This window comes from Mobula birostris, chromosome 22, assembly GCF_030028105.1.
Source record: "Mobula birostris isolate sMobBir1 chromosome 22, sMobBir1.hap1, whole genome shotgun sequence".
NCBI classification, from domain to species: Eukaryota; Metazoa; Chordata; class Chondrichthyes; order Myliobatiformes; family Myliobatidae; genus Mobula; species Mobula birostris.
In genome coordinates, this window is record NC_092391.1 from 7,383,890 (window position 1) to 7,411,661 (window position 27,772).

General features: G+C 40.3%; 1 protein-coding gene across 1 annotated transcript in view; it reads right to left on the reverse strand.

Moving 5' to 3' along the window:
- Window positions 1–27,499, reverse strand: part of LOC140186499 (nuclear receptor subfamily 5 group A member 2-like) — a 109,374-nt gene extending 81,875 nt beyond the window's left edge. Inside the window, exons 1-3 of the mRNA XM_072240853.1 lie at window positions 27,424–27,499; window positions 12,326–12,444; window positions 11,910–12,051 (exon numbers count right to left, since the gene is read on the reverse strand). Of these exons, the coding sequence (XP_072096954.1) occupies window positions 11,910–12,051; window positions 12,326–12,444; window positions 27,424–27,487 (325 nt within the window). The 5' untranslated portion in view covers window positions 27,488–27,499. The remainder of the gene's footprint in view (window positions 1–11,909; window positions 12,052–12,325; window positions 12,445–27,423) is intronic.
- Between the last annotated feature and the right edge of the window lie 273 nt (window positions 27,500–27,772).

The following is a 27,772-nucleotide window of genomic DNA, read 5'->3' on the forward strand; positions in this document are numbered from 1 at the left end:
CTGTATATAAGGAGGATTCCCAGCTCAGTATTTTATTGTCCTGTGTTTGAGTCTGCCCAATGAATAAGAAGGGTCCCGACTCCATCCTGTGTCTAAGGAGGATTCCCAGCTCAGTGTTCTATGTCCTGTGTTTGAGTTCCAAGTCCTGGCTCCAAGGTTGAAGTATCAAGTCCTGGCTCCGAGTTCCGCGTTCCGAGTCCTGGCTCCGAGGTCCCTGCTCCGAGTCCTGGCTCTGAGGTCCGTGCTCCGAGTCCTGGCTCCGAGGTCCGTGCTCCGAGTCCTGGCTCCGAGGTCCGTGCTCCGAGTCCTGACTCCGAGGTCCGTGCTCCGAGTCCTAGCCCAGACCCTGAGTCCCGGCCTAGTCCAGGGCCTGAGTCCCGGCCTAGTTCAGGGCCTGAGTCCTTGTCCATTACTCTTATTCCTGCTTCCGCTTTGCTCTCCTTGTAACGAGTAATAAACTCAATTAAGTTAACCTTACAAAACATGTTTATGTCCTGCATTTGGGTCCACCCTTGCTCCGCACTTGCGACAGTGTAGGATGTAGGGATGTGCAGGAGGCTGGTGCAGCTCAACATTACCCTGGTTAGGCCTCACTTCGAGGATTCTGTTCACTTCTGGTCGCCTCATTGAGGAAGTATGTGGAAGCTTTAGAGAGTGTGCAGACAACACTGCCTTGATTGGAGATCAAATCTTATAGGTTGAGCAAGCTGAGGCTTTTTTCTTTGGAGCGAAGGAGGATGAGAGATGATTTGATAGAGGTATACAAGGTGATAAGAGGCATAGATTGAGTGGACAGATTGAGGCTTTTCCCCAGGGTGGAATGGCTAATTATAAGTAGATTGGAGAAAAGTATGGGAGATGGGTGCTGCAGGTAGTTATTTTTCATGCAGAGAGTAGTTGATGTGTGAAACCCTGCCAGAGGTGATGGTAGAGGGAGATAATACATTTGGAGCATTTAAGAAACTCTTAGTTAGGCACATAGGTGATAGAAAAAAGGAGGTTTATGTGGGAGAGAGGGTTAGATTGATCTTGGAGTCGGTTAAAAGGCCTGTAGTGTGCTCTATTGTTCTCCGTTCTGACAGAAAGGTGGGAAACACTTCAGATTAGGTTTTCCTAAACAGGGAAAGAATTGTGTTGATTGTTGCCCAAGGAATGGAGAGATTTAATCCCACTCTCTCAGATCCACCAATCCTGTATTCCTCTCAGAAAGTGAAAGGACCATTCACGTAATACATATTTGTTGCCTTGGGAATGCAGCCAGTTTAATCACGTGTCCCCCTCCCATCATGGACATTGTCTCTTCTGTCCACTTCTGTTGGGCAGAAGACACAAAAGCCTGAAAGCAAGTACCACCAGGATCAAGGACAACTTCTATCCCACTGTTATCAGACTATTGAACAGACCTCTTGTGTGGTGAGATGGACTCTTGGCCTCACAATCTACGTCGTTATGATCTTGTCATTTATCGTTTACCTGCATTGCACCTTCTCAGTAGCTTTGACACTTTACCCTGCTTTGCTATTATTTTACCTCATTCTGGCTGACAAGAGAAATTAGGGATAGTATCAATTCCAAAGAAGAAGCATACAAATTAGCCAGAGAAAGTGGATCACCTGAGGACTGGGAGAAATTCAGAGTCCAGCAGAGGAGGACAAAGGGATTAATTAGGAAGGGGAAGAAAGATTATGAGAGAAAACTGGCAGGAAACATAAAAACGGACTGTAAAAGCTTTTATAGATATGTGAAAAGGAAGAGACTGGTAAAGACAAATATAGGTCCCCTGCAGACAGAAACAGGTGAATTGATTATGGGGAGCAAGGACATGGCAGACCAATTGAATAATTACTTTGGTTCTGTCTTCACTAAGGAGGACATAAATAATCTTCCAGAAATAGTAGGGGACAGAGGGTCCAGTGAGATGGAGGAACTGAGCGAAATACATGTTAGTGGGGAAGTGGTGTTAGGTAAATTGAAGGGATTGAAGGCAGATAAATCCCCAGGGCCAGATGGTCTGCATCCCAGGGTGCTTAAGGAAGTAGCCCAAGAAATAGTGGATGCATTAGTGATAATTTTTCAAAACTCGTTAGATTCTGGACTAGTTCCTGAGGATTGGAGGGTGGCTAATGTAACTCCACTTTTTAAAAAAGGAGGGAGGGAGAAACCGGGGAATTATAGACCGGTTAGCCTAACGTCGGTGGTGGGGAAACTGCTGGAGTCAGTTATCAAGGATGTGATAACAGCACATTTGGAAAGCGGTGAAATGATCGGACAAAGTCAGCATGGATTTGTGAAAGGAAAATCATGTCTGACAAATCTCATAGAATTTTTTGAGGATGTAACTAGTAGAGTGGATAGGGGAGAAACAGTGGATGTGGTATATTTGGATTTTCAGAAGGCTTTTGACAAGGTCCCACACAGGAGATTAGTGTGCAAACTTAAAGCACACGGTATTGCGGGTAAGGTATTGGTGTGGGTGGAGAGTTGGTTAGCAGACAGGAAGCAAAGAGTGGGAATAAACGGGACCTTTTCAGAATGGCAGGCGGTGACTAGTGGGGTACCGCAAGGCTCAGTGCTGGGACCTCAGTTGTTTACAATATATATTAATGACTTGGATGAGGGAATTAAATGCAGCATCTCCAAGTTTGCGGATGACACGAAGCTGGGCGGCAGTGTTAGCTGTGAGGAGGATGCTAAGAGGATGCAGGGTGACTTGGATAGGTTGGGTGAGTGGGCAAATTCATGGCAGATGCAATTTAATGTGGATAAATGTGAAGTTATCCACTTTGGTGGCAAAAATAGGAAAACAGATTATTATCTGAATGGTGGCCGATTAGGAAAAGGGGAGGTGCAACGAGACCTGGGTGTCATTATACACCAGTCATTGAAAGTGGGCATGCAGGTACAGCAGGCGGTGAAAAAGGCGAATGGTATGCTGGCATTTATAGCGAGAGGATTCGAGTACAGGAGCAGGGAGGTACTACTGCAGTTGTACAAGGCCTTGGTGAGACCACACCTGGAGTATTGTGTGCAGTTTTGGTCCCCTAATCTGAGGAAAGACATCCTTGCCATAGAGGGAGTACAAAGAAGGTTCACCAGATTGATTCCTGGGATGGCAGGACTTTCATATGAAGAAAGACTGGATGAACTGGGCTTGTACTCGTTGGAATTTAGAAGATTGAGGGGGGATCTGATTGAAACGTATAAGATCCTAAAGGGATTGGACAGGCTAGATGCAGGAAGATTGTTCCCGATGTTGGGGAAGTCCAGAATGAGGGGCCACAGTTTGAGGATAGAGGGGAAGCCTTTTAGGACCGAGATTAGGAAAAACTTCTTCACACAGAGAGTGGTGAATCTGTGGAATTCTCTGCCACAGGAAACAGTTGAGGCCAGTTCATTGGCTATATTTAAGAGGGAGTTAGATATGGCCCTTGTGGCTACGGGGGTCAGGGGGTATGGAGGGAAGGCTGGGGCGGGGTTCTGAGTTGGATGATCAGCCATGATCATAATAAATGGCGGTGCAGACTCGAAGGGCCGAATGGCCTACTCCTGCACCTATTTTCTATGTTTCTATGTTTCTAGCTCCGTGTGAACAGAATGCAAGACAAGCTTTTCACCGTACATCAGTACATGTGACAATAATAAACCAATTCCAATACCAATTCCTCCCACCATCCTTGGGGAACATTGTTCTTATTAGATTCAGATTCAAGTTCATTTATTTGTCACATGTGCATCAAAATACGTCCTGATGAAGGGTCTTGGCCTGAAGTGCTGACTGTTTATTCCTCTCCATCGATGCTGCCTGATCTGCTGAGTTCCTCCAGCATGTTGTGTGTGTTGCTTTGGATTTCCAGCATCTGCCGAATCTCTTGTGTCAGTGAAATACGTCATTTGGGTCAACAGCTACACAGCCAAACAATGTGCTGGGAGCAATCCGCAAGTGTCTTCACACTTTCCAGTGCCAATATCTATTGTTTAATTTATAGTAATTTTACGTTATATAAGTCAGTGATAGTCAATCTGATTCCCATTCTGCTCGTTAACATGCAGTCCAGTGCTAAGAGAGCTCGAAGAAAGGATAGGTTGATTTAATGAATTCTGCAGGTTGGGCAGCAGATGAGGAGAAAGAAAACTGAGTAATGTTACAGACTGATTACCTTGTATCAGAGCAGCCTGGTTTATTGAGGTCATTTTTGAGGGCCGAGTGTGACCCGGCTCATAATCAAAGGAGGAGATGCTGTTCCATCAGCCAACTATTTTCAAAGTGTACCAGAGACCGAATTCAGAGGAGGAGTGGATGAGAATTGAAGTGAGTGGAAGCTCAGGGTCACCTCGTAGCCAGAACTGAGATGATCCGCAAAGCAATCGCACAACCTGTGGTTGTCTTCTCCAATGAATAATCAGCAAGATACAAAGCAAGATGCTTAATATCGATGAATATTCATCATCAAAAAGCCCCACCATCCAGGCTATGCTCTCTTCTCGCTACTGTCATTGGACAGGAAGTAAAGGAGCCTTAGGTCCCACACCACCAGGTTCAGTAATAGTTATTACCCCTCAACCATCAGGCTCCTGAAGTGGCGAGGATCGCTTCTTTGTGAAGTCTCCAAGTGGCATCACAAAGAAGGCACAACAGTGCCTTCACTTTCTGAGAAGTTTGTGTAGATTTGTCACGTCACCTCAAACATTGACAAAACTTCTATAGACGTACAGTGGAGAGTATGCTGACTGAGTGCATCACCGCCTGGTATGGAAACACCAATGCCCAGGAACAGAAAAGCGGTGGTTACGGCCCTCGCCACCACTGAGTACATTTAAATGGAGCACTGCCACGAGAAAGCAACATCCATCACTGAGGAACCCAGCCACCGGTGTCATGCTCTCTCCTCACTACTGCCATTCGGCAGGAGGTACAAGAGCCTTAGGTCCCACACCACCAGGTTGAGAAACAATTATTGCCCTTCAGCCACCAGGTTCCTGATCCAGCATGGAGAACTTCACTGAAATGATTTCTCAACCTTTGGGCTCATTTTCAAAGGCCACAACTCGTGTTCTCAGTACTTTGTACACTGGCTGTTTGTCTGTCATTGTCTACATATAGTTTTTTTCATAAATTCTATCACATTTCTTTATTTTCCTGTAAACGTCTGCAAGAAAATGAATCCCAAGTTAGTATATGGTGACGTATACATACTTTGCTAATAAAGTTGTTTTGACTTTGAACAGAAGACCAGGTTAAAAGCAGTGAATATATGGAACCGGAAAAAAATCTAAGTTGGTCATTGTATTCACTGTTCTAATGAAGGATCACCCAACTATCAATTGCTATTTATATTTTTCTCCATAGATGCTGCTTGGCCTGATTTTTCTGATTTTTTTTTTCAGATTTCCAACATGTCCCATTTTCCTTTTTTGAATAACTTACACTTGCTCAGAGAAATCTGCTCCCTCTGATTTGCACAGTAGATCAGTCCGATTGGGCGACAGGTGCCTCTGCGTAAACAAACTGAAATTGGAGAATGTTTTCCTTTTACTAAACCCAAAAGCACAGTGCCAAATTACTTAGAATCAGAAATTATTGAAATCTCCCTGTTTCATGTCAAACACATATTGGATGTTTCTTTATGGAAATCAAACCAAATTTAGTACTTTGCTTTCTGACTTTAAATAACGTGTTTATAAAAGAGGGAAGTAAAACCACACAGACCTATAGATTGTTTAACTCTAAGAAGCACTTCACAATTATTCTTTGTAAGTCCTTCCTCTTGAATGTATCCTGGCTCAAAGAAAACTCATCAACTCTTCCTCTTTATTTCATCAATGATAAGTGAAGGTCCAGACAATTCAATGCCAGTATTGATTCAACGTGGTCATCCATGGAGTCTAGTCAATGGGCAAAGTGAATCATATTCTCCAAGTAATCTATTTCCTTAACACTTGGCATTGTATCAGTTGCATGATTTGGGGCTTGAGCATAAAATTATCCACTGTCTCCAAAACCAGGCCCATTCTTTCCCGGTGTTTCTTGTGACCAAGGCTGCATTTTCATAATATATTCAGAAGCGCTCGGCAGAGATGGTGCTCGGTGTCGGATGGCTGGTCGGAGGCTCGAAGTTTTCGGACGGACTCAAGAGTTGGCTGTGGTCGGGTGCTTCCAGGGTGCTGCATCGGCAAGTTTGCGGCGCTGGAAACTCATGGCAGGGAGAGCTTTTCTTCCTTCTATCATCTGTGTGAGATGATGGGACTTTCGAGAGACTTTGAGGCTTTTTTTTACCGTGCCCATGGTCTGTTCTTTATCAAATTATGGTACCGCTTTGCACCGTTGTAACTATATGTTATAATTATGTAGTTTTTGTCAGCTTTTTCAGTCTTGGTTTGTCTTGTGTTTCTGTGATATCATTCTGGAGGAACATTGTATCATTTCTTAATGAATGCATTACTAAATGACAATAAAAGAGGACTGCGTGTCCTCATAATCTAATCTAATCTCATCTAAATTATACACTGGATTTAGAGTAGCGGGGTGGACGCACATCTCTACCAAAGGAGATATGAGGTGTTCCTTCCCTCCACTAACCTGTAGGACACCCTTGGGCAAGGTGTAGGATCTGCTTAGCACTGTCCCCACCACCTCCCCCTGATCGGGGTCACGTGAAGCCATGGAGCAGGTGGTGGGTGGTCGTATGAGCAGCTGGTGCACATCACAAGCCCTGGTTATGTGACCACTGATGTCTCTGAGGAGTATTGATCATGGCTGGGGTCACCTGTGATGTAAGGACACTGCCCAGGTGAAGGCAATGGCAAACCACTTCTGTAGAAAAATTTGGCAAGACCACGATTACCTACATCATACAACATGGCACATAATGAATGAACGAACATGAGATTTACATTTTCTGTTATTAGATTATTAATTACTTTAGAACATGGAACTACACAGCACAGTACAATGTTGTGCCTATCTTTTAACTTACCCTAAAATTATTCTAACTCTTCTCTCCCACATAGCCCTCTGTTTTTCCTTCACCCTGGATCCTATCTAAGAGTCTCTTAAATGTCCCCAATGTATCAGCCTTTGCTGTCACTCCAGACACCACTGGATTTACACTACTCACTGTGTAAAAACGCCTACCTCTGACATCTCCCCTATACCCCTTAAAATTAGTCATTTCCTCCCTGGGCAAAAGTCTCTGACTGTCCACTCGATCTATGCCTCTTATCATCTTGTGCATCTCTGTCAAGTCATCTCTCATCCTCCTTCACTCCAAAGAGAAAATCCCCTTCATATGATTTTAAGAAATAGTTCTAATAAGTAAAACCTCTCCTCCTGCTTAGTATTGGTAATAACCCCATGAGGTCAATTTGTGGAGTTATTACTGTGGCTAACTGATTTGTCTAATTGTAATTGCTTGAACATAAGAACAGGGGAATTAGAAACAGGAGTTACTTATTAATCCTTCATACTGACCCAGTAACCCATGCACACTGTATGACTCTATATCATTCTGCAAGATTAGCTCCATTGCCATGCATGAAGTCATAGACCAATACAGCATGGATACAGGCCATTCTGCCCAATGAGTCCATTCTGACCACAGTACCCACTCATCGACTTTAATTCCTTTATCATCCAAAAATCTGTAGATCTCTAATCTAAATTAAAATCTTCATTGCACCTGTGCATACATGCACGTGCACATTTGACAATGAACTTGACTTTGAGTTAACTTATAATCTTGAGATTGACCTTAAATGTGATGTTATAAACTCTTTAACCCAGAGAAACGTCATCCCTATTTCAAGTCAGCTGAGCTCAAAACGAATCTTGTAAGTTTCAATAAGCTCTCCTCTCCTTCTTCCGAATCATGTTTATTACCACTGACACATGATGTGAAATCTGTTGTTCGTGGCTACAGCACAGTGCAGAACATAAAATCATTACGATATGTTAACAAAAATAAATAAATAGTGCCAAAGAGGAATAATGATGGTTAATAGTTAATGACCTAGTGCTGGAGGGGAGGAAGCTCTGCCTGAAATGGTGCGCATGTGTCTTCTGGCTCCTGTATCTCCTCTCTGCTGGTAGTTGTGGGGAGATGGTGTGTCCTGAATGCAATGATCCTTAATGACGGATGCTGCCTGTTTCAGACTAGTACAATCTTTCTTAGATAAGAAGACCAAAGCTATACAATAGTTCAGGTACAGTCTCTCTCATCTCCTGTATAACTGCAATAATGTTAAAATCCTCTCCTCTAAGTAAATTAACCACTTCATCATCCAATAATTATCAAAATAAACATAGTGTTTTTTATTGGCTCTAAATCACAGAACAATGGAAACTGTGAACTCCACAAACCAGAAATCAAACAATCCGGGATTCAGAAATTAAGCGTTCTGCAATTTATAAAGAAGATCAAATGGGAAAAGATTATATCAAATAATAATTTAAAAAGCCATAGCTATGATATTCACATAAACTCCAGAAAGCCACTTTAAAACTTATCATTTTATTCATTAATAACTATCATCAAAATTTTACTGAGACAGAAACATCTAAGATAAGTTCATTGTTGTAGATGGTCACAAAAAGATATTTATTTTATTTGCACAATTTGTCTTCTTTTGCACATTCGTTGTTAATCAGTCTTTATTTATGTATAGTGTTTTTTCATAATTTCTATTTTATTTCTTTATTTTCCTGTAATATCTGCAAGAAAGTGAATCTCAGGGTTGTATATGGTGACGTATATATACTTTGATAATAAAATTTATTTTGTCTTTGAATCAAATTAAATACTGATTCTAAGGTGGATTTAGAAGACTGCAGAAATGCTGTAAATATTCAATATCATCTGTGGAGAGAGAAGAGGGGTTAACTTTTCAGTTCCGAGACCTTTCTTCAGGACTGTTAAAGGGTCACAGACCTGATAAACTCCATTTCTCTCTGCACAGATGTTGTCTGGCTCCATCATTTTTTGCTGGTTTTATTTTACTATCCAAAATACTCTGCACTCCACAAGAATTTTTGATGCACCAGGCAGAAAATAATAGACGTATAAAGTAAATTGAAGTGAAGCAATATCGCCAGCTGATTTAATCTTGCCTTTTCAGAAGACAAGCCTCACTACCCTCCTATGATTAGATCTAGTTGCCCCTTCAAGATTTCGTCTGAAACAATCCGGTTAGACCGAGCAATCCTGTAATGAGCAGTAATGTCTCGAATGGTTTAGTCCTGCTGGGCGTCAGATTCATGTAAAGGCTTCGTTAGCAGATTAAGGGACTTTAGAATTAGAATCACATTTAATATCACTGGCATATGTTGGGAATCTTTTTGTTTTGTGGCAGCAATGCATAAAAACACTATAAATGAGAAATATATACAGTACAGTAAAAAATTAAATTAAAAAAAAGACAGCCAAAAAATTGCTCAGCAAGATACTTCTATCATTTGAATTTTGGTTATGTTTGTTTTTCTCACTGTATATTACTACTGAGCAAAATCGGCTATTAAAAAGTCAGTGAAGTGTCACATCAACTCCATAACGTGTAACTAAATGTTCTATAATGCTCTACGCTGTAATCTTCTACAGAATGGTCTATGCAAATTGGAGTAGGATTTCTATGTATATTGCAAATTATGATAATACATACATTGTCATAATCCGCAATATCAATGTAGTTATATTTACTGTCAAATGAACATTGACATTTACGGAGTTAGCAAGTCACCCCATTGCACTGTTCCTTAGCACATCCAATGAACAAATTGGCTCGACCAGTAATCTAAATGTTCATTTCCAGAGACAAGTGTAGTTTTCGTAAAACAATCTGAATGAAAATGTCAGCCCCGAGAATTTACATTTATTGCTGGCTTGGAGTTTATTGGTGAAACAGGGTAAATCAATTTTTTTAAATAGAATTCAGGGTTTTTTCTCATTAGTTAAAACAGTAAAAGTCAAATGCTAATTATTTACAATTGGTTGGTTTCCTTTGCACGGGAATTGAATTTGTGTGTGTGTGTTTGTGTGTGTGTGTGTGTGTGTGGTTGTGTGTGTGTGTGTGTGCTTGTGGTTGTGTGTGTGTGTGTGTGTGTGTGTGTGTGTGTGTGTGTGTGTTTGTGTGTGTGTGTGTGTGTGTGTGTGTGCGTGTTTTTAATTTAACTCTGTATACAATCTACAATGTACTGTAATCATCAAACTGTCAATAGATTAACATCGACAGCTACAAAAAGAACACACCAGGCCATAATTAAAAAAAGAAAAAGAATACTCTGGAAAGACTTTGTGAATAATAAATACCATGTGGTGCTAGTGTGTTTCTCACATGCCAATAACATAGCATTTTGATTTATTGTATTAACACTACAACAACACTTCTCCTAATTCTCCAAAACTAGTCAAATCTTATCTCATTTTAAAGCAATCAGGGATGGATATCTCACCTCATATGATGTGCATTTATATGGTTTGTTTAGTTTGCATTCATTATAGGAGTTTTTTGGTATATAGTTTCATAATTTCATTAAAAAGTTGATTATTTCAAAGGTAAGGTGTATAACAAATTCAAAATTCTGATGTAGAACAATTCCTGTAAAAAGTAATAATATAATGGCTCTATAATCAAAATTCGAGTTTCTGTTTTAGTTGTTATATTATTACAGTTTATGGTTAAATTTAAGACAAAATACATCCCAACTTTAAGGATGAGAAGCCTTTGTGTTGTTATTTCTCTGAGTACTCGAATATCAGGAAAGTTGAAGTGTTTTTTCGATGTGCAGTTTGATATAACTTCCCATATAGAGAGCTGCTGAGTTCCTCCAACATTTTGTGTATTTTTTTTAGCTATTTCTGCAGCTTTTATTTTTCACTGACCACCTGCATGAAGAGTTATTATTTCCATTCATAGATTAAGTACAATTATCTGTGGATTTCAGGTAAAGCATTGAAGATGTTGATTGATCTCAGATGCTGTAATGTATAACTAACTGCTCCTGGACTGTTTGTCCCACTCCCAGCAGGGATGAGGCTACGTACCGCAGTATCCACGCCAGGACCACCGGACTCAAAAAGAGTTACTTTCCCCAAGCAGTAAGGCTGATCAACACCTCCAACCGTGAATGCACTCACCACTGCTTTATCATTTCCTGTCAGAGTCACTGTATGTTCAGACACTCCTGTGCCGTGTGTCACTTTATGGACATACAATCAATCTATGTATACAAGTTATCTTATGTATTCATATTTATTGCCTTTTTATTGTGTTCTTTATCTTACTGTGTTTTTCTGTGCTGCATCAGATCTAGAGTAAGAATTATTTTGTTCTTCGTTACACTTGTGCACTGGAAATGAGGTTAAACAATCTTGAATCTTGAACAAATGAATCAAACATTAATCTAATTTCAACTCTAATCTAATTTCAAGTCAATGAGTATGTCTGAATCACACGAACCGTCCATCATGTTATATTAACACCCAGAGTGTATTTGCTGTTTCATACATTGAACTCACTCTGGTTTTGTTTGCCAAATGAATTAAATGAGAGCCAATAACGGTCATCGTGTGAAAGGCCGTCTATTGGCATACGGGTTTGCCAGAGGAATATTCAGTGGTTTGAGCACGAAAATAAAGCCGCATTAAGGCTCAACGAATTAGAAATAATTGTGGCCGTCTAGAAGGCGCAATATTGAGCAATAGGGTAGCTTTGAAATGTTTGTTTATAACCATGGCCCGTAGCACTTTGGTTAATACGTGTATGATAATATGTTAATATTTTGAAGTTAAAAATACTATTTCTCGCCACGTATCCTTCAATGTGCAACACTTGCGTGGTAACCATTTCCAAGGTACCAAGGTGCCCTGACCACTGGTGAAGACAAATTTCGGAGTTTTCATTGCTTCCTGAACTCTTACCTTCTAATCTCATGCCCACGGTCAGGCACTTCTGAAATCTGCAGTACGGGCATCGCTTCCTCTGGGTTTTGTCGATTTTGCAGTTTTGATTCTCCGTACAAGTGTAGCGCTTACTGTTCTGCACAGTCCTCTTGAAAAATCCCTATGGGGGGGGGAGAGAAGGGGCGAAGTTATTGAAAAGCTCAGAAAAAAAAGAACTCTGCCCCATCATGACGGAAAACAATCCGACCAAGTAGCTTCCTCTACATCTGGTCCCCAAACCAAAACTCTAGACATTTTGTAGAGACTGTAAATATGATTTTAACTGTGCAATTTATTTATTACACTGGGGTCGATTTTGAATAGGAATTCGGCCTGAATTTGGCCAACTTAGTTATCGTTTCTAATAAACCGGAACGGACCGTCTCTACACTCACCTTGCAACTTTCGCAGGTCAATAGTCCATAATGATAACCGGATACTTTGTCTCCACACACTGGACACAGTTCATCAAGATCTTCATCATAAACGTAGTCCATCGCCTTGAATTGAAGAGCTGAGCAGAAAGGAATGGGAAAAAAAAACAATAAAAAAGGAGGAATATCGCGATGGAGATGGCGAGGACCAGACAGAATCAGACCATTCAAAGGCACCTGGATATTCAAATATCTTTCTGCTTCTGACCCTGTCTGAAGCCAGCAATTTATAGAAATCTCTCAGTTACACACCAGCTCGCCATGGAGACGGGGTCCAACCCACAGACGTAACGGAGAAATGGCCCTATCGAAGCAATCAATAACAAACGATTATTTGAAGACCTAGCTCACTTTCGCCGCAGTCTTGTGTGACACTATTGCGCCTCACTTTTAAATAAACTAAATCTGAAATTCCTCACTTGTTAAGTAACTGAACATCGCGATTTTAAATTCAGAAGATGCAAGTGATGTTAACCTTGCAATAATCCCGTTTGGAAAATAAAATTCCTTAACACAAATAAATATTACTGCAAACAATATCTGCAAATTTATTGTATTAACATACAATTTATTGTCTTACATACGAAATTCTGGAGGAACTCAGCAGGTGAGATAGCATCATCGGTAGGGGTTTCCAACCTTTTTTATGCCATGGACCCCTACTACTACAGGGGGGATTTAAGAGGTACGTTTGTTAAAAAGAGAGAGTTTGGGTGCGTGGAATGCACTGCCAGCAAAGGTGGTGAAGACGGATACGATAGGGTCTTTTAAGAGACTCTTAGATAGGTACACGGGGCTTAGAAAAATAGAGGGCTGTGCGGTAGGGAAATTCTAGGCAGCTTCCAGAGTAGGCTACATGGTCGGTACAACATTGTAATGTGCTGTAAATTTCGATGTTAACCGAGGGATCGGATCCCAGGTTGAGAACTCCTGATCTATGGAGAGGAATAGCCAGTCCCGATGAAGGGACAGTCTCGGCAGGAAATATCGGCTCTTTATTCCGCTCCTTAGATGCTGCTTTGACCCGTTGAGTTCCCCCGGCTTTTTGTGTGTTACAAACACGAGGAGATCTGCAGATGCTGGAAATTCAAAGGAACACACGCAAAAAGCGAGAGAAACTCAGCAGGCCAGGCAGCTTCGAAAGAGAAGAGTAAACAGTCGACGTTTCGGGCCGAGACCCTTCTTCAGGATTGGAAAGCAAGGGGGAGATTTCCCTTCCTTTCCAGGAACAGCGTTACTCTGGATTTCCAGCATCTGCAGAATCTCTCGTGTTTAAAATTTCCTGTACTCACGCATATGCAGTGACACTTGCAATCAACATATTCCTAATGTTAAAACTGGAATCATTCAATACATGTATTAGTTAGAATGTTCCGTTCTCAACCACGAACTACAGGCTTTAAAACCTACAATGATTTCCTTTCAAAGTTGCTGGTGAACGCAGCGGGCCAGGCAGCATCTCTAGGAAGAGGTACAGTCGACGTTTCAGGTCGAGACCCTTCGTCAGGACAGATGCTGCCTGGCCTGCTGCGTTCACCAGCAACTTTGAAGTGTGTTGCTTGAATTTCCAGCATCTGCAGAATTCCTGTTGTTAATGATTTCGTTTACTGAAATGACTAAAGGGGATTTTTCGAGGAGCGGAAGACTCATCATGAATTACAGCCCGGTAAGTTCTAATGGTGTGTAGAAAAACAAGTCAACCCACACCAAACGGCCTGAATTCAGGAGACTGAAGAAAAGGGTCTCGGCCCGAAACGCCGACTGTTTATTCCTCTTCATTGATGCTGCCTGGCCTGCTGAGTTACATGGAAACATAGAAAACCTACAGCACAATTCTGGTCCTCCAGCATTGTGTGGGTGTCCTGGAATTCCAGCGTCTGCAGAATCTCCTGAGTATAAGATTCATCACTTAAGATGTTATTTTAAACTGAGGGTACGTGTTTCTGAAAAATAGAATTAATCTTAGCTTTAACTGTATAACTCAATGGGCATAGAAGAGCTATTAAAGTTCTATGTATCCATTCCACAATGAATTCCCCACCAACTCGTCATATGTCATCGACCCCGTTCAGAGTCCGGTTTAAATCGAGCTTGAATGGCAACACCAGAACCAATAACTTAAGCGGCAATCTCCAGGAACTCGCCGGGTCGAGAAACAGCTGTGGGAGGAAAGGAATTACCGTCGTCTCGGGACGGGGTTTCGACCCGAAACGTCCACATTTCCTTTCTGCCCTACAGACGCTGCTCGACCCGCTGAGTACCTCCAAAGGGTTGGTGAACCAGATTCCAGCACCTGCTGTCTCCTGAGTCTGCGAAGTAATAACCGAAGTCCAGTTACGGCATAGTCCTGTAACAATTAACTTCTGACGAATACGGCGGGTGTGTCGTAATTTAACAGTGTTAAATTGACCGGACCCGCCGTACACCACGTCATTTAATCGGGTGGAAAATGTTAACACCCCGTTCTTTCATCGTAGACATTCAGGCCACTGTATGGATGAAAAATATGGGTTTTAACGTGTTTTTTTTTCACTTAATGGTCTTCATGAGTGGTCTAATAATCACACAAGGATGAGCCCCCAGAAATCGGTTTCTATTTCTGTTCAGAGATGGACAGGACAACCTCCGTTCTCCTGTCCACTCCTTGGCTGAAGGAAAACTGAGGCCAAAAAGGTTGTATTAAAGAGTCTCATTGAATCGAGGTTCACCTGGTAGCGCGGGAATAGCTCAAGGGCGAGCCGCCGCCGCCTCTCGCTGTCTCGCCGCCTGTCCTCGCTCGGGCTGCCCCGCTCAGAGCCCGCAGGGTGCAGACACCAGCGGATTTAACGGGAGTAGCCGAACGCTCGATGGGTAATTATTGTTGTCACTTATTAGACGTAGAAAGAATTGGAATCAGAACAAGGCTGACCATCGCCGTCTTCGATGACGTGAAATGCGTTTTGCTTTGCGGCAGCAGTGCAAAAACATGGAATTAGTATAAATTACAAAATAAGTAAATAGTGGAGAATACACGATTAAAGAGTGAAGATAGGCAACGAGAGACTGCGAGGAAACAGACCATCAAACGGTTGTTGCCTGAATTTATTTCGATAACTAAATAGGAAAAAAAGCTAAACTATACGAGAGTGACGTTAAAGTGAGTTGTTGCGAACGGGAACCTCGCCAACTCTGTAAAAGGAAAGGGGGAACTCAGTGACCGAGACCTGTCATAAGTGTATTTCCAAAATTCCCTCTCCCAATTACAGGAGCATTTTATGGAGTCCCGGAAAAGAGTAAATGTGTGCGAACGAATCTCACGTCTTAGGCAATTATATTTTCGAAGTTTAAATAGTCTGAGGTATTTAAACAGGGTCACACCCGCCGCAGTAACCAGGGTGTTCTACGGATTCCGAATCTGAAGTCCTCCTCTCAATCACTGGGAACTCTAAACAATTTTATTTCCAAAGTTTAATTTGTTTGTCTGGCCGAGACATTTCACTGGAGTAATAGAGGAAGACTGGGTTCACATTTATCAGGTTAGCAAAACCTGTCTAATGAAATCGATAAATTCAACACTAGTGTTTCAACAATCCATGTGAAAGAATTTCAGAATGTATATTGTATACATTTCTCTGACATTAAATGTACCTGTTGAGAGACTTGCGATAGGTAGGAAGAACATATAATTGGATTTGCATTTGCTATACCAATACTTTAAGCAGCCGTCAGTAAATCGGGAGCCTCCGACAGCCTCGGGGTCCCCTGCTCTCAGTTCGCCTGTAGATTACACTTTACATTTCTAACATTATAGCAAAGAATAAAACGCCCAAGGACGCCAGTTTAGTCCCCGTTAGTGAGCTTGTATTTTGCATTATGTCCGCTTTTTACGCAGTCTTTTGTTCTCTTGTATAATTTATATATAATTTATGTTTTATGTTTTCTCTGAGTCTACGGAGCTATCATGCTGCGTATTTTCATTGTGCAGCACACACACAATGCTGGAGGAACTCAGCAAGCCAGACAGCACCTATCGAGCAGAATAAACACCTGTCTGAACATTGACATGAACATTGACTTCTCAAACTTCCGCTAATGCCCCACCTCCCCCTCGTACCCCATCCGTTATTTATTTATATACACACGTTCTTTCTTTCTCTCTCTCTCCTTTTTCTCCCTCTGTCCCTCTGACTATACCCCTTGCCCATCCTCTGGGTTTTTCCCCCTCCCCCCTTTTCTTTCTCCCTGGGCCTCCTGTCCCATGATCCTCTCATATCCCTTTTGCCAATCATCTTTCCAGCTCTTGGCTCCATCCCTCCCCCTCCTGTCTTCTCCTATCATTTTGGATCTCCCCCTCCCCCTCCCACTTTCAAATCTCTTACTAGCTCTTCTTTCAGTTAGTCCTGACGAAGGGTCTCGGCCCGAAACGTCGACTGTACCTCTTCCTAGAGATGCTGCCTGGCCGGCTGCATTCACCAGCAACTTTGATGTGTGTTGAATAAACAGTCGACTTTTTGGGCGGAGAACCTTGACTTGCTGAGTTCCTCTTAGCATTGTGTGTGTGTATATGTTTGTGTGTGTATGTATTTGTGTGTCTGTGCGCGCGCGTGTGTGTTGCTTGAGAATTCTAGCATCTGCAGAATCTCTCGTGTTTATTTTTTTCATTTTGCATGTATCTCTCTGGATTTATGCACATGACAGTAAATTCTTCAAGCTGATTCATGTTGATTATAAATAAAATAAGGGGAGTTTGAAATTATTGTTGGTTAGAGAAGAGGATCCTGACCCGGATCTGGGCCAGACCCTCCAAATATCCGGACCTTTCTCTCGGTTTTTTTGCACTACCTTACTTTCCCTTTTCTGTTTTCTACTTATGATTTATAATTTAAATTTTTAATATTTACTATCGATTTGTACTCCAGGGAGCACGAAGAGCAGAATCAACTATCGCTGTGATGATTGTACGCTCTAGTATCAATTGTTTGGCGACAATAAAGTATAAAGTATTATTTTGGATAATATGATTTTCTTGATATTCCCCTGTCCTGACAAGAAGCTGGAATATTTTTGGATGCTGTTTAGCGCTCGGTCTTTACAGCAGTATTTGTTATCCTTAAGGCTGCAATTTATCCACGAAACATTCCGCCATGTGAAATCCAGACAGTCCTTGTCCGTCAAACATTGGGGGCTCAATCATAGGCTGACTCGGACCTCCGAGTCCCACCCCTCTCAGTCAACAAGGTGGTCCTGCCGAAGGGTTTCGGCTCGAAACGTCAACTGTACTCTTTTCCGCAGATGCTGCCTGACCCGCAGAGTTCCTCCAGCATTTTGTGTGTGTTGCTCGGATTTCCAGCATCTGCAGATTTTCCCTTGTTTGAGCAATCATTTCCATCGGCAGGTGTGCCATCCGCTGCGGCCCCGCCTCCCCTCCCAGCCCTCGCACCTCATAGGATAACCTTTGATGGGCAGCGCAGACAGGTAACCAGGAGCTCGCCAGGCCGGGCCGGGGGGATCAATCAGGGTGGGCGTGCGCTCCCAGTGGTCAATGAGTTCTGGAGCTGTGACCCGACAACTTTTAGACCGAAAGGCGCCGGACTCCGGGGATGGTGGCGATAAAGGTGGAAGATCTGAGGAGATTAGTTTCTTGACGTGACACAAGCAGGTGACAGTTTTTTCCCCCTCTCATTTTTCTGCTGTGTTTTTGTGGGAAACCATGCCCAGTCTCCAGGCTCCATGCCGTGGTCGCGTTTGACCTAAAGCAACACCTAGGTAGAGCATGCAGTGCAGTACTGCATTGCCGCTTGTACGACTGAGTCCGGCGACCCATGCAAGACAAAACCGGCCCTTCGGCCCTACTCGTCCATGCCGACCATTCAAGCTAGTACTGTATTCCCACGTTTGGCGCATATAAACCTTTCCTATCCGTGTACCTACCCAAATGACTTTTAAAAATTAGGATTCGCTTTGTTTGTCACATGTACATCGCAACATACAGTGAAATGCGTCGTTTGCGTCGACGACCAGCACAGTCGGAGGGTGGGCTGGGGGCCGCCCGCAAGCGTCACCACGCTTCCAACGCTAATAAAATAATGTAATAACTGAAGCCTCAACCACTTACTGTGGCAGCTCCTTCCATAAGCTTACTGAACTCTGCTTTTAAAAAAAAGTTGCCACTCAAGTTTATATGAAAACTTCCTCCTCATTTTAAGCCTCTGTTCTCCAGTTGATTCCCCAACGTTGAGGAAGAAGACAGTGCATTCCCTTGATCCAAGCCTCTCATGATTTTATATCTGCCAGAATCCTTTGCATCAAGGGAAAAAGGTCCTAATTTGGCCAACCTGTGCCAGTAACTCTAGCCCTTGAGACTTGGTGACATTCTTGTGAATCTTTTCTGCGCTGTTTCCAATTTATATTATAGTGACTGGCTACATCACAGCCTAGTATGGAAACACCAATGCCCTTGAATGGAAAATCCAACAATAAGTAGTGGATGCAGCCCAGTCCATCACAATAAAGCCCTAATATGAGGAATTCTGCAGATGCTGGAATTTCAAGCAACACATCAAAGTTGCTGGTGAACGCAGCAGTTCAGGCAGCATCTCTAGGAAGAGGTACAGTTGACATTTTTGGCCAAGAAGAAGGGCCCTGACGAAGGGTCTCGGCCCAAAACACCAACTGTACCTCTTCCTAGAGATGCTGCCTGACCTGCTGCGTTCACCAGTAACTTTGATGTGTGTTGATTACAATAAAACCCTCCCTACCATTGAACAGATCTACAGGAAGCATTGTTGCAACATCCATCATCAGTGACCACACACACACACACACACACACACACACACACACACGTCATGCTCTCTTCTCACTGTTGCCATCAGAAAAAAAGGTACAGGAGCCTCAGGACTCACACCACCAGGTTCAGGAACAGTTATTCCCCCTCAACCTTCAACCAAAGGCGATAACTTCACTTAACTTCATTTGCCCCATGTTGCATGGACTCATTTTCTTGGGCACTTGTTCTCGATATTATTTATTTATTCTTGTTATTTCTTTTTTTTTCTATTTGCACAGTTCGTTGTCTTATGCACAATGGTTGACCGCCCAAGTTGGTGCAGTCTTTCATTAATTCTATCATGGATTTACTGTGAATGCCTGCAAGATAAACAATCTCCAGGTTCTATATGATGACATGTATGTACTTTAATAATAACGTTACTTTGAACATCTTTCCTGTAGCAGAGTGACCAAACCCTAGTACAATATTCCCAGTGTGGTCTCAGCAGCACCTTGTACAACAGCAGCATAACGTTCCAACATCTCTACTCAGTACCAGCATGCTTAAAGACTTCTTCACCACTCTATCTGCCTTGTCTTCATTGTCAGGGAGGTTTGTTCCTGATCTCCAAGGTCCTTCTGTTCTACAACACTCCCCAATCCCCCACCCCCTTCTGCTCTTGAAGGTTGTTAAATAATCGACAATACTGAACAGAAGAAATGATTCCAGGTAGAGTTACCCCTGTTATCCTGACCAATATACATCTCTCACAACTATTGTAAAAGCAAATTATATGGTCATTATATTGCAATAGGCAGTTCATTGGCTGCTACATTTCTTACATCTATAACATTTATCAAAATGTGTTTTTCTAACTGTAACCTAAGCTGAGAAGCCTTATGAGGACATTTAGAAGAAAATGCTAATTCCTCAAATTTATCAATGTTCATTTCATGACTTTTAATCATTGACCTTTTAGATTCTTCATCATCATCATCACTATCATTATGTGCCATGCCGTAAGATGTAGGTGATCATGGTCTCATGACCATTATTTTCCTGACAAATTTTCCTACAGAATTGGTTTGCTGTTGCTTTCTTCTGGGCGGTGTCTTTTCAAGCTGGGTGACCCCTGCCATTATCAATACCACTTCAGAAATTGTCTGCCTGGGGTCAGTGGTCACATAACCAGGACCAGCTGCTCGTAAGACCATCCACCACCTGCTCCCTAGCTTCACATGACCCTGAACAGTGGGGGGGGGGGGAATTGTGGTTAAGCAGGTGCTACTCCTTGCTCAAGAGTGACCCACAGGCTAGTGGAGGGAAGGAGCAACTTGCACCTCCTTTGGTAGAGATGTATCTGCACCCTTTAGGTTATGGTTTATTAACAAAATGGAGATATAAGAGATGTCAGGTGCTGCATTATGAAGGATGAAAACAAAATTTTGGAGGAACCCAGCAGGTCAGGCAGCGTACGTGGGGCTAGAGGATTTGTGGATGTTTTAGGTGGAGACCATGCATGCATCAAGACTTCTGCCTGACCTACTAAATTCCTCCAGCAGTTTGTATTTTGATTTACAAAGCTTCTGTCTTGCTGTAAGAAACACTCGTGCTCTCAGTACACAGGAGTACTGTATATTATACCAACATTTCCAAAATGTGTTTGCTTGGTCATTTTTAGTCAGAATTAAGTTTATTATCACTTGACATATGTTGTGAAGTTAGTTGTTCTGTGGCAGCAGTCCAGTGTCATGCATAAAGATACTACAAATTACAGTAAGTGTCTGTGTTAGAAATTAAATTACGTAAGAAATCTATGAATTTTCCCATCATAAACTATTTTCCTATACATGGTTTGGATTAGGGGTTCACAACTGTCTTTATGCCAAGGATCTCTACGGTTGATCAAGGGGTCCAAAGGGTCTCAGGTTGGGCACTCCAGGCTTAGAGAGATATTGGTCAAACCTGTGCAAATGGGATTGGCTTAGATGGACCATTTGGGCCACAGAGGCTACTTCCCTGCTGTACAACGGTGACCTCTTGACCCACTCATACTTTTTATAAATTGTACATCCTGATTTCAGTGTTCCTGTTCTTTCTGCATCTAACAAGCATCATAGTTCGGTATGGACAGTTCATAATAATAGTTTAGAGGTTGCATGTAATGAAGCAAATGTCAGGCAAAGTGGTAATGTTTAGGTATTTCCTTGATAACCATATTCTTCTGAGCTGCTCTTACGCTCAAGATTTATAATCATCTTCCACTTGTTGCTTTTTCTCGCTGCTTTTTTCTGCTTTGAATGGAGAGAAATTGCCCTAGTTTCTTTATTTCCCTCTAAACACAAGGGAATTGGCAGATGTTGGAAATCCAGAATAACACACACACAAAACTCCTAGAGAAATTCAGCAGGTCAAACAGAATCTATGAAAATGAATAAACAGTGGACATTTCAAGCCGAGACCCTGCATCAGGAATGGCCAGAAACATTGACTGTTTATTCCCTCCGTAGATGGTGCCTAATCTACTGAGTTCCTCTAGTTTTTTGTGTGTGTGGCTTCTTTTTTCTCTATAGACTGTAATACCATACAAGATAGGCCATTCAGCCCTTTGCACCTGTCCCATCATTCAGTAACATCATGTGAGGTCAAACTTCCTACTCTCTCACCAAAACCCTTGTTATCTTTAGATTCAAAATTGTTTAATGTGTACACAAGTGTAAAGGAGAACAAAATAATTGTTACTCCAGATCTGATGCAGCAGAAAAAGAAAACACAATAATATAAAGAAGACAATAATAAAAAAAACACAATAAATATAAGTATGTGTCATAAGTGCGCTCTCTCTCTCTCTCTTTCTCTCTCTCTCTCTCTCTCTCTCATACATATAGTATGTTCATAAAGTGACAATAGGCACAGGAGTAAATGTACATGAAGTGACTGACAGGAAATGATAAAGTAGTGTTGGTGGGCATTAAGATTACAAACTTAATTATTTCAGATCTGAATATACTCCACAATTTATACTTTATTGTTGCCAAACAATTGATACTAGAACGTACAATCATCATAGCGATATTTGATTCTGTGCTTCCTGCTACCTGGATTACAAATCGATAGTAAATATTAAAAATTTAAATTATAAATCATGAATAGAAAATATAAAAATGGAAAGTAAGGTAGTGCAAAAACACTGAGATGCAGGTCCGGATATTTGGAGGGTACAGCCCAGATCCGGGTCAGGATCCGTTCAGCAGTCTTATCACAGTTGGAAAGAAGCTGTTCCCAAAATTTCTGGGACAAATGGCTCCCTTCCCTCTGAGAATGAGCCTAACTTTTTAGAAAAGGTTTAAAGCAGGGGTTCCCATGGATCCCTTGGTTAACGATAGGGCTCCATGGCGTAAAAAAGGTTGGGAATCCCTGGTTTAAAAAGATATGGACCAAACGCACATTTGGCTAAGTTGTTTACTCACCCATCCTCCAGGTGGCTGCCCTTTTAGCCCATCTTCACTCCTTTGTAAACAGCAATGCATCAATACTTGTTTTCCTTATTTCATTATTGAGATGTGGACATTACTGATCTATAATGCCCCTGCTTCATTGGCACACAAAGGTAGCATCAAGTTACCCTGAGATCCTTGATACAACCAAGTAACACCCTTGGGTGTTTTGGTGTACTGTTGCATACGGTAAGCATAACGTTTTAAAGTCCCAGCAACCAGGGTTCAATTCCTGCTGTTGTTTCTGAGGAGTCTGTACGTTCTCCCTGTAACTGCATGTGTTTCCTCCTGGAGCCTTGGTTTCCTCCCATATTCTAAAGATGTTACTGTGTTGTATCTTTAAATGAACAAGACCAGGATGTCTCAGAGCAGCAGATTTCCTTCATATGAACTCAATTAATAAAATGTAATTTTGTGCTAATTGTAATAAATTACTGAATTATTTTTTTAAAAATTACAAATTAATTTTTCTATTTGAATTTAAAAATAACTAATTTTGCCTTGAACTAAATTCGAGGTTAATCAGCAATCAGTAAAGTTAATGTGAATGGCTTCCAAGTGAACAAATGCTTGAACTTATAAGTGAGATTCAGCTTTTGCTTCTTTTAACTTGAGTGTCTGAAGAATAGTTTGCTTCATTTGTTTGTGAAATGTTTAATCTCCTATTCTTTTGAAATTGATTGCAGGGGTTCCCAATCTGGGGTCTATAGACCACTCGGTTAATAGTAAAGCTCCATGGCATAAAAAGATTGGGAACCCTGACTTTTGTAACATAAGATATAGGAGTAGAGCGAGGCCATTTGGCCCATCAAGTTGCTTCACCATTCGATCATGGCTGATTAAATCTCCCTTTCAACCCCATTCTCCTGCCTTCTCCCCATAACCTTTGATGCCCTGACTAGCCAAGGAATCTATCAACCAAAGCATTAAGTAATAACTTGGACTCCCCAGCCTTGTGTGGCAATGAATTCCCCAGATTCACCACACTCTGGCTAAAGAAATTCTTCATCTCTGTTCTAAAGGGATGTCCCTGTATTCTAAGGCTATGTCCTCTGGTCCTAGACTCCCCCGCTACAGGAAATATCCTTTCTGGGTCCACTCTATCTAGGCCTTTCAATGTTCAATAGTGGAAATATGGTATAGAGTTTTGGAATTCATAAATAAAATAATTGATGCTGAATATGCAGCCAATGCAGAAGAAGTGTACAGTCAGATGACACTCTAATCTCTTTTTCTTTAAAAGATTACATTTTTATTTATTTTATGCTTTCATTCAGTTTTTATCCTGGTAGCAAGAATGCATTTCCTTTCAAAAGGAGTTTCACTTGTTTGTTCATGAAAAATGCACAGTTTAAGTTGAAAAGTCAATAGAATTGTAGATTAGGTAAAAGGGATTAATAAGGGAGGGGTATGAAGCAAATTATTCTTAAGATAAGGCCAGACTATATTATAATTAAAATCTAGGATGTCAAATTAATTTCTGCTTGCCTTTTAGTAATGCTTTAATGCAATTCTTTTATAAGCTTTCAATTTCTATGCATTTCTGTTTGTCAATTTCATTCTATTGTTCCTCTTTTTCCATGTATTTTTCTTTTTTTAAAAAACCTATTTCTCATTAATTCCCTTTCTTTGCTTTTTACCGTGTCCTTTTAATTTTGTCTTTCTCTTGTTCTTGTCGTTGAATTGCTTTCAATCAGGCATTTACATTTTTTGATTTTGCTGACTCGGTAATCTGCTGAGCTTTTGTTGTGCCATATCTTTTGGCTTTGTTCCTGAATTATTTGTTTCATTCCTGGTTCTGTATCACTGGCCTCCCGTCTATCTTTTTTTTGTGCGGAAGATCTACAGGCAGGCGTTACCTCCCCAGCACAATATCATGGATGTTTCTACCACCATGGCTGTCATTACCATTTCTAGGATCTTATTTTTACTAAAATCTTAACTGTTTATATTTATTGCAGCTGATTTGAAAGCCCAAGAAAGGATAAAATGAGCTATAATCTTCAACAAGGTAAATTTCAGCCAGTTTTAAATAATCTGGACATGATGAGATATTTGTATGCAGTGTGTAAAGAAAATTACATATTCCTTAATGTGTTTAATTATCCATAAAACAAATCTAATCATATCGTTTATAACAAATAAAGATGAGCCAGCATGTTTGCTAATAACTTCAGTTAAGTCTTTGTGTATATATTGCCAAAAGAGTGGCTTTAAAAGACATTGTTATATTGTGAATGGCGATATATGTAAGCAACGAACATTCACCTTCCAAACTCTGTTTTATATGCAAGTTATTATTCTAACTAAAATGGGCCATATTTCAGTTTAAGTGCAAAAGCTTTTCATGCGATAATACTTTTAAAAAAAAGCAAATCATACTTGTAGTAACAATTGTGTACATTGACCTGAATGAGAAAATCTCATTGTTAAGTCAAAACATGCATTTATTTAAAAAGAAAACTTACTTAAATGCTTTCAGTTTGCTAATCTCATAAAAGTTAACTACCGATGTCAAATTATAAATACACATTTCTCCTTTAGAACAAAAATTCCTTTAACGATGGAAACTGACATTACTTTATCAACAAGATAAGGAACAGTCATGAACTTGTGGCTTGGACACTAAAATCTGTTATCTCATTGAGGTGTTGATCAACTGTCACTTGTATCATTATATATTAAATGCGCTGTTTTCATTTCAGTGTGGCCCTGTGGTGATTCAATCATAAATTATACTTAAGTTGCATTCCTCTGCTTTAAAACCTTCAAAAGTTACCTTTCCAGATTAATTCTGTTTATTTGTCAAAATATATTAGGAATTTTTATAAACCAGTGATTCTAAATCAGATACATAGACTGGTATTTTAAGGAAAAATCACACAGACAATTGACTACAGTTAATATTTTTACTGGACAAGAGTAACATTTTGAATTTGCTGGGCAGTCATTTGAATATAGCATTAAACTTAGCTAAATATGAATGTATGTTATAATAAATGTAAAAATTAAATGTTGAAGAAAGATATATTTGAATAAAAATATTAAGATTTACTCCATCAGTTACTCCTTATTTGTCATCTTACAAAAAATTAAGTAAAATATGGATATATTGGAGCAGAGAATAATGAAATGCATTTTGATCTGAAAACAATTATTTTTTCCAGCTACAACACAGTGTAATATGCCATGTATGTAGCTATGCCGAGCAAACACAAAAAACACCAATATATCCATATTTTGCTTATTTTGTGGAAGATAACAAAAAAATCACCTTCCACTGAAAGCCTAACAGAAAATGCCATTTTGATTATATCTAAAGTTGCAATCAGAATGGCATATTTCTCTTAGTCTTTCTGTAGATCTGTGTTACCGTGATTTAAAAAAAATCTCTCTTTACCAAACATAAATAGTCTGACTTTAAGTCTTCACAAAACATTAATAATCAGTTCTACTTTAAGAAACATTGCTACGCAATAACAGGATCTGGAAAACATGGAGCAAATTGTACTGAATAGTGAATTTGTGTTTATGTAGTAGTTAAGAAAATCTAACAATGTATCAAAGTTGTAGCAGTCTTTTAAATGCAAACCGAAAGATTCCAAAAACACAAGTTCTTTTCTACAATCCTGGGAGGGGCTCTGTATGAAATAATTGACAATACTATAATATAGCAATTGGCTTCTAAACATTGCATTTGTTAGAACGTTATTTTAAAATGGTGATCTCCTGTACGCTGTTCTCTTTAGATTTATTTGTTTAACTCCAGTAGAAGTACCTGAAACTTATTTATAATTTTCCTAAATATTTTGAAGAATTCCTTTGAAGGAGTACATTTGTAACGATATTTATTAAACAATGTATTTGCCATTTTATAACAACATTGTTTAAAGTATGTTATTTCTGGGTGCTGAACAAGTAGTTCCCTAACAAATGTACACTGTTAATTTTTTCAGAATATAGTGTGTTTTCTTGTTGATTCATTTTGCCTCTGCTATCACAGTGTAGCTTCCTTGTTATCAGAACCAGCAAGTAGCAAACTTCTACCATTTTACAAATACAAAAGTGGTTGAAACATTCTAAAAAGTTGCAGCTTTTAAAAAAAACACCCAAGTTCTTCTCACTACTAAAACATCCTCTGAATTTCTATGCATTAATCATAACTATATTTTTATGTAGACACCATTGGATGCAGCATAACATTTAGAATGGATTAGAATTGCTAATAGATATTTTGCAGCAGTTTTTATATACAAGCAAAAATCAAACTGAAATAGACCACAATTCTTCATGAGCAATGTGAATGCTGTAAATCAGACTAAGCTGCAATAATTTTGCATGCCACCAATCTAAAACCAAGCTTTCTAAGATAACGTGATGCATTCCCCCAGAAACTTGTCGATTCTTTTGATCATTCTACCACTGACTTTATATTTTCCTCTTTTAAGGTTCACATTTGGAAAACAGCAGGTTCTTTCGTAATTAGACGATTTGCATTTTTCCAAGTAACATTGAAGGGATGTCAATAAGTTATGCTTATGAGTAGTTCTGATATATTCTTGCAGTATAAAATGTTGTAATGAAGTGAGCAATCTCTATGCATTTGCTACCAAACATTACAAATCTCAGTTATATGTGTCATAAGTTTTCATGAGCTTAAATCTAAAACAATCTTCAATTCAAAGATCCTCTTCCATGAATTGATATAAAGTTATAACCACATTATACATGGTACAGTCCTCTATTTAATCCATTCTCTCTAATAATTAAATTTTGCACGTGAATAGTCAAATATGTTTGAAAATACTTACGTGTGTCTGGAAGGGTTTGTTTGATGGATTTGCAAGTTTCAATCACCGAAGGACTATCAGACATTACTGCTTTAAGAGAATCCGCTCCAAACAGTTTCACCTCTAGCCTAGTTAAAAGATCTTCAAATTTAAAAAAAATCAAGAGAGTTAGAAAACTAAAATGATATACTTGCTACTGAACTCTGATCAGAATGTGTGTGTCAGTACGACAGTAAACTGCACCAGCCAACTCATGATGGGGCTAATAACGAAATGAGGGTCCGGTGTAGAAATTTGATTGGCTCCTCTGGTCAGGTGACCTCATGAGAGATAAGAAATCCTAGTTACAAAATGACAGAAGTTTTTTTTT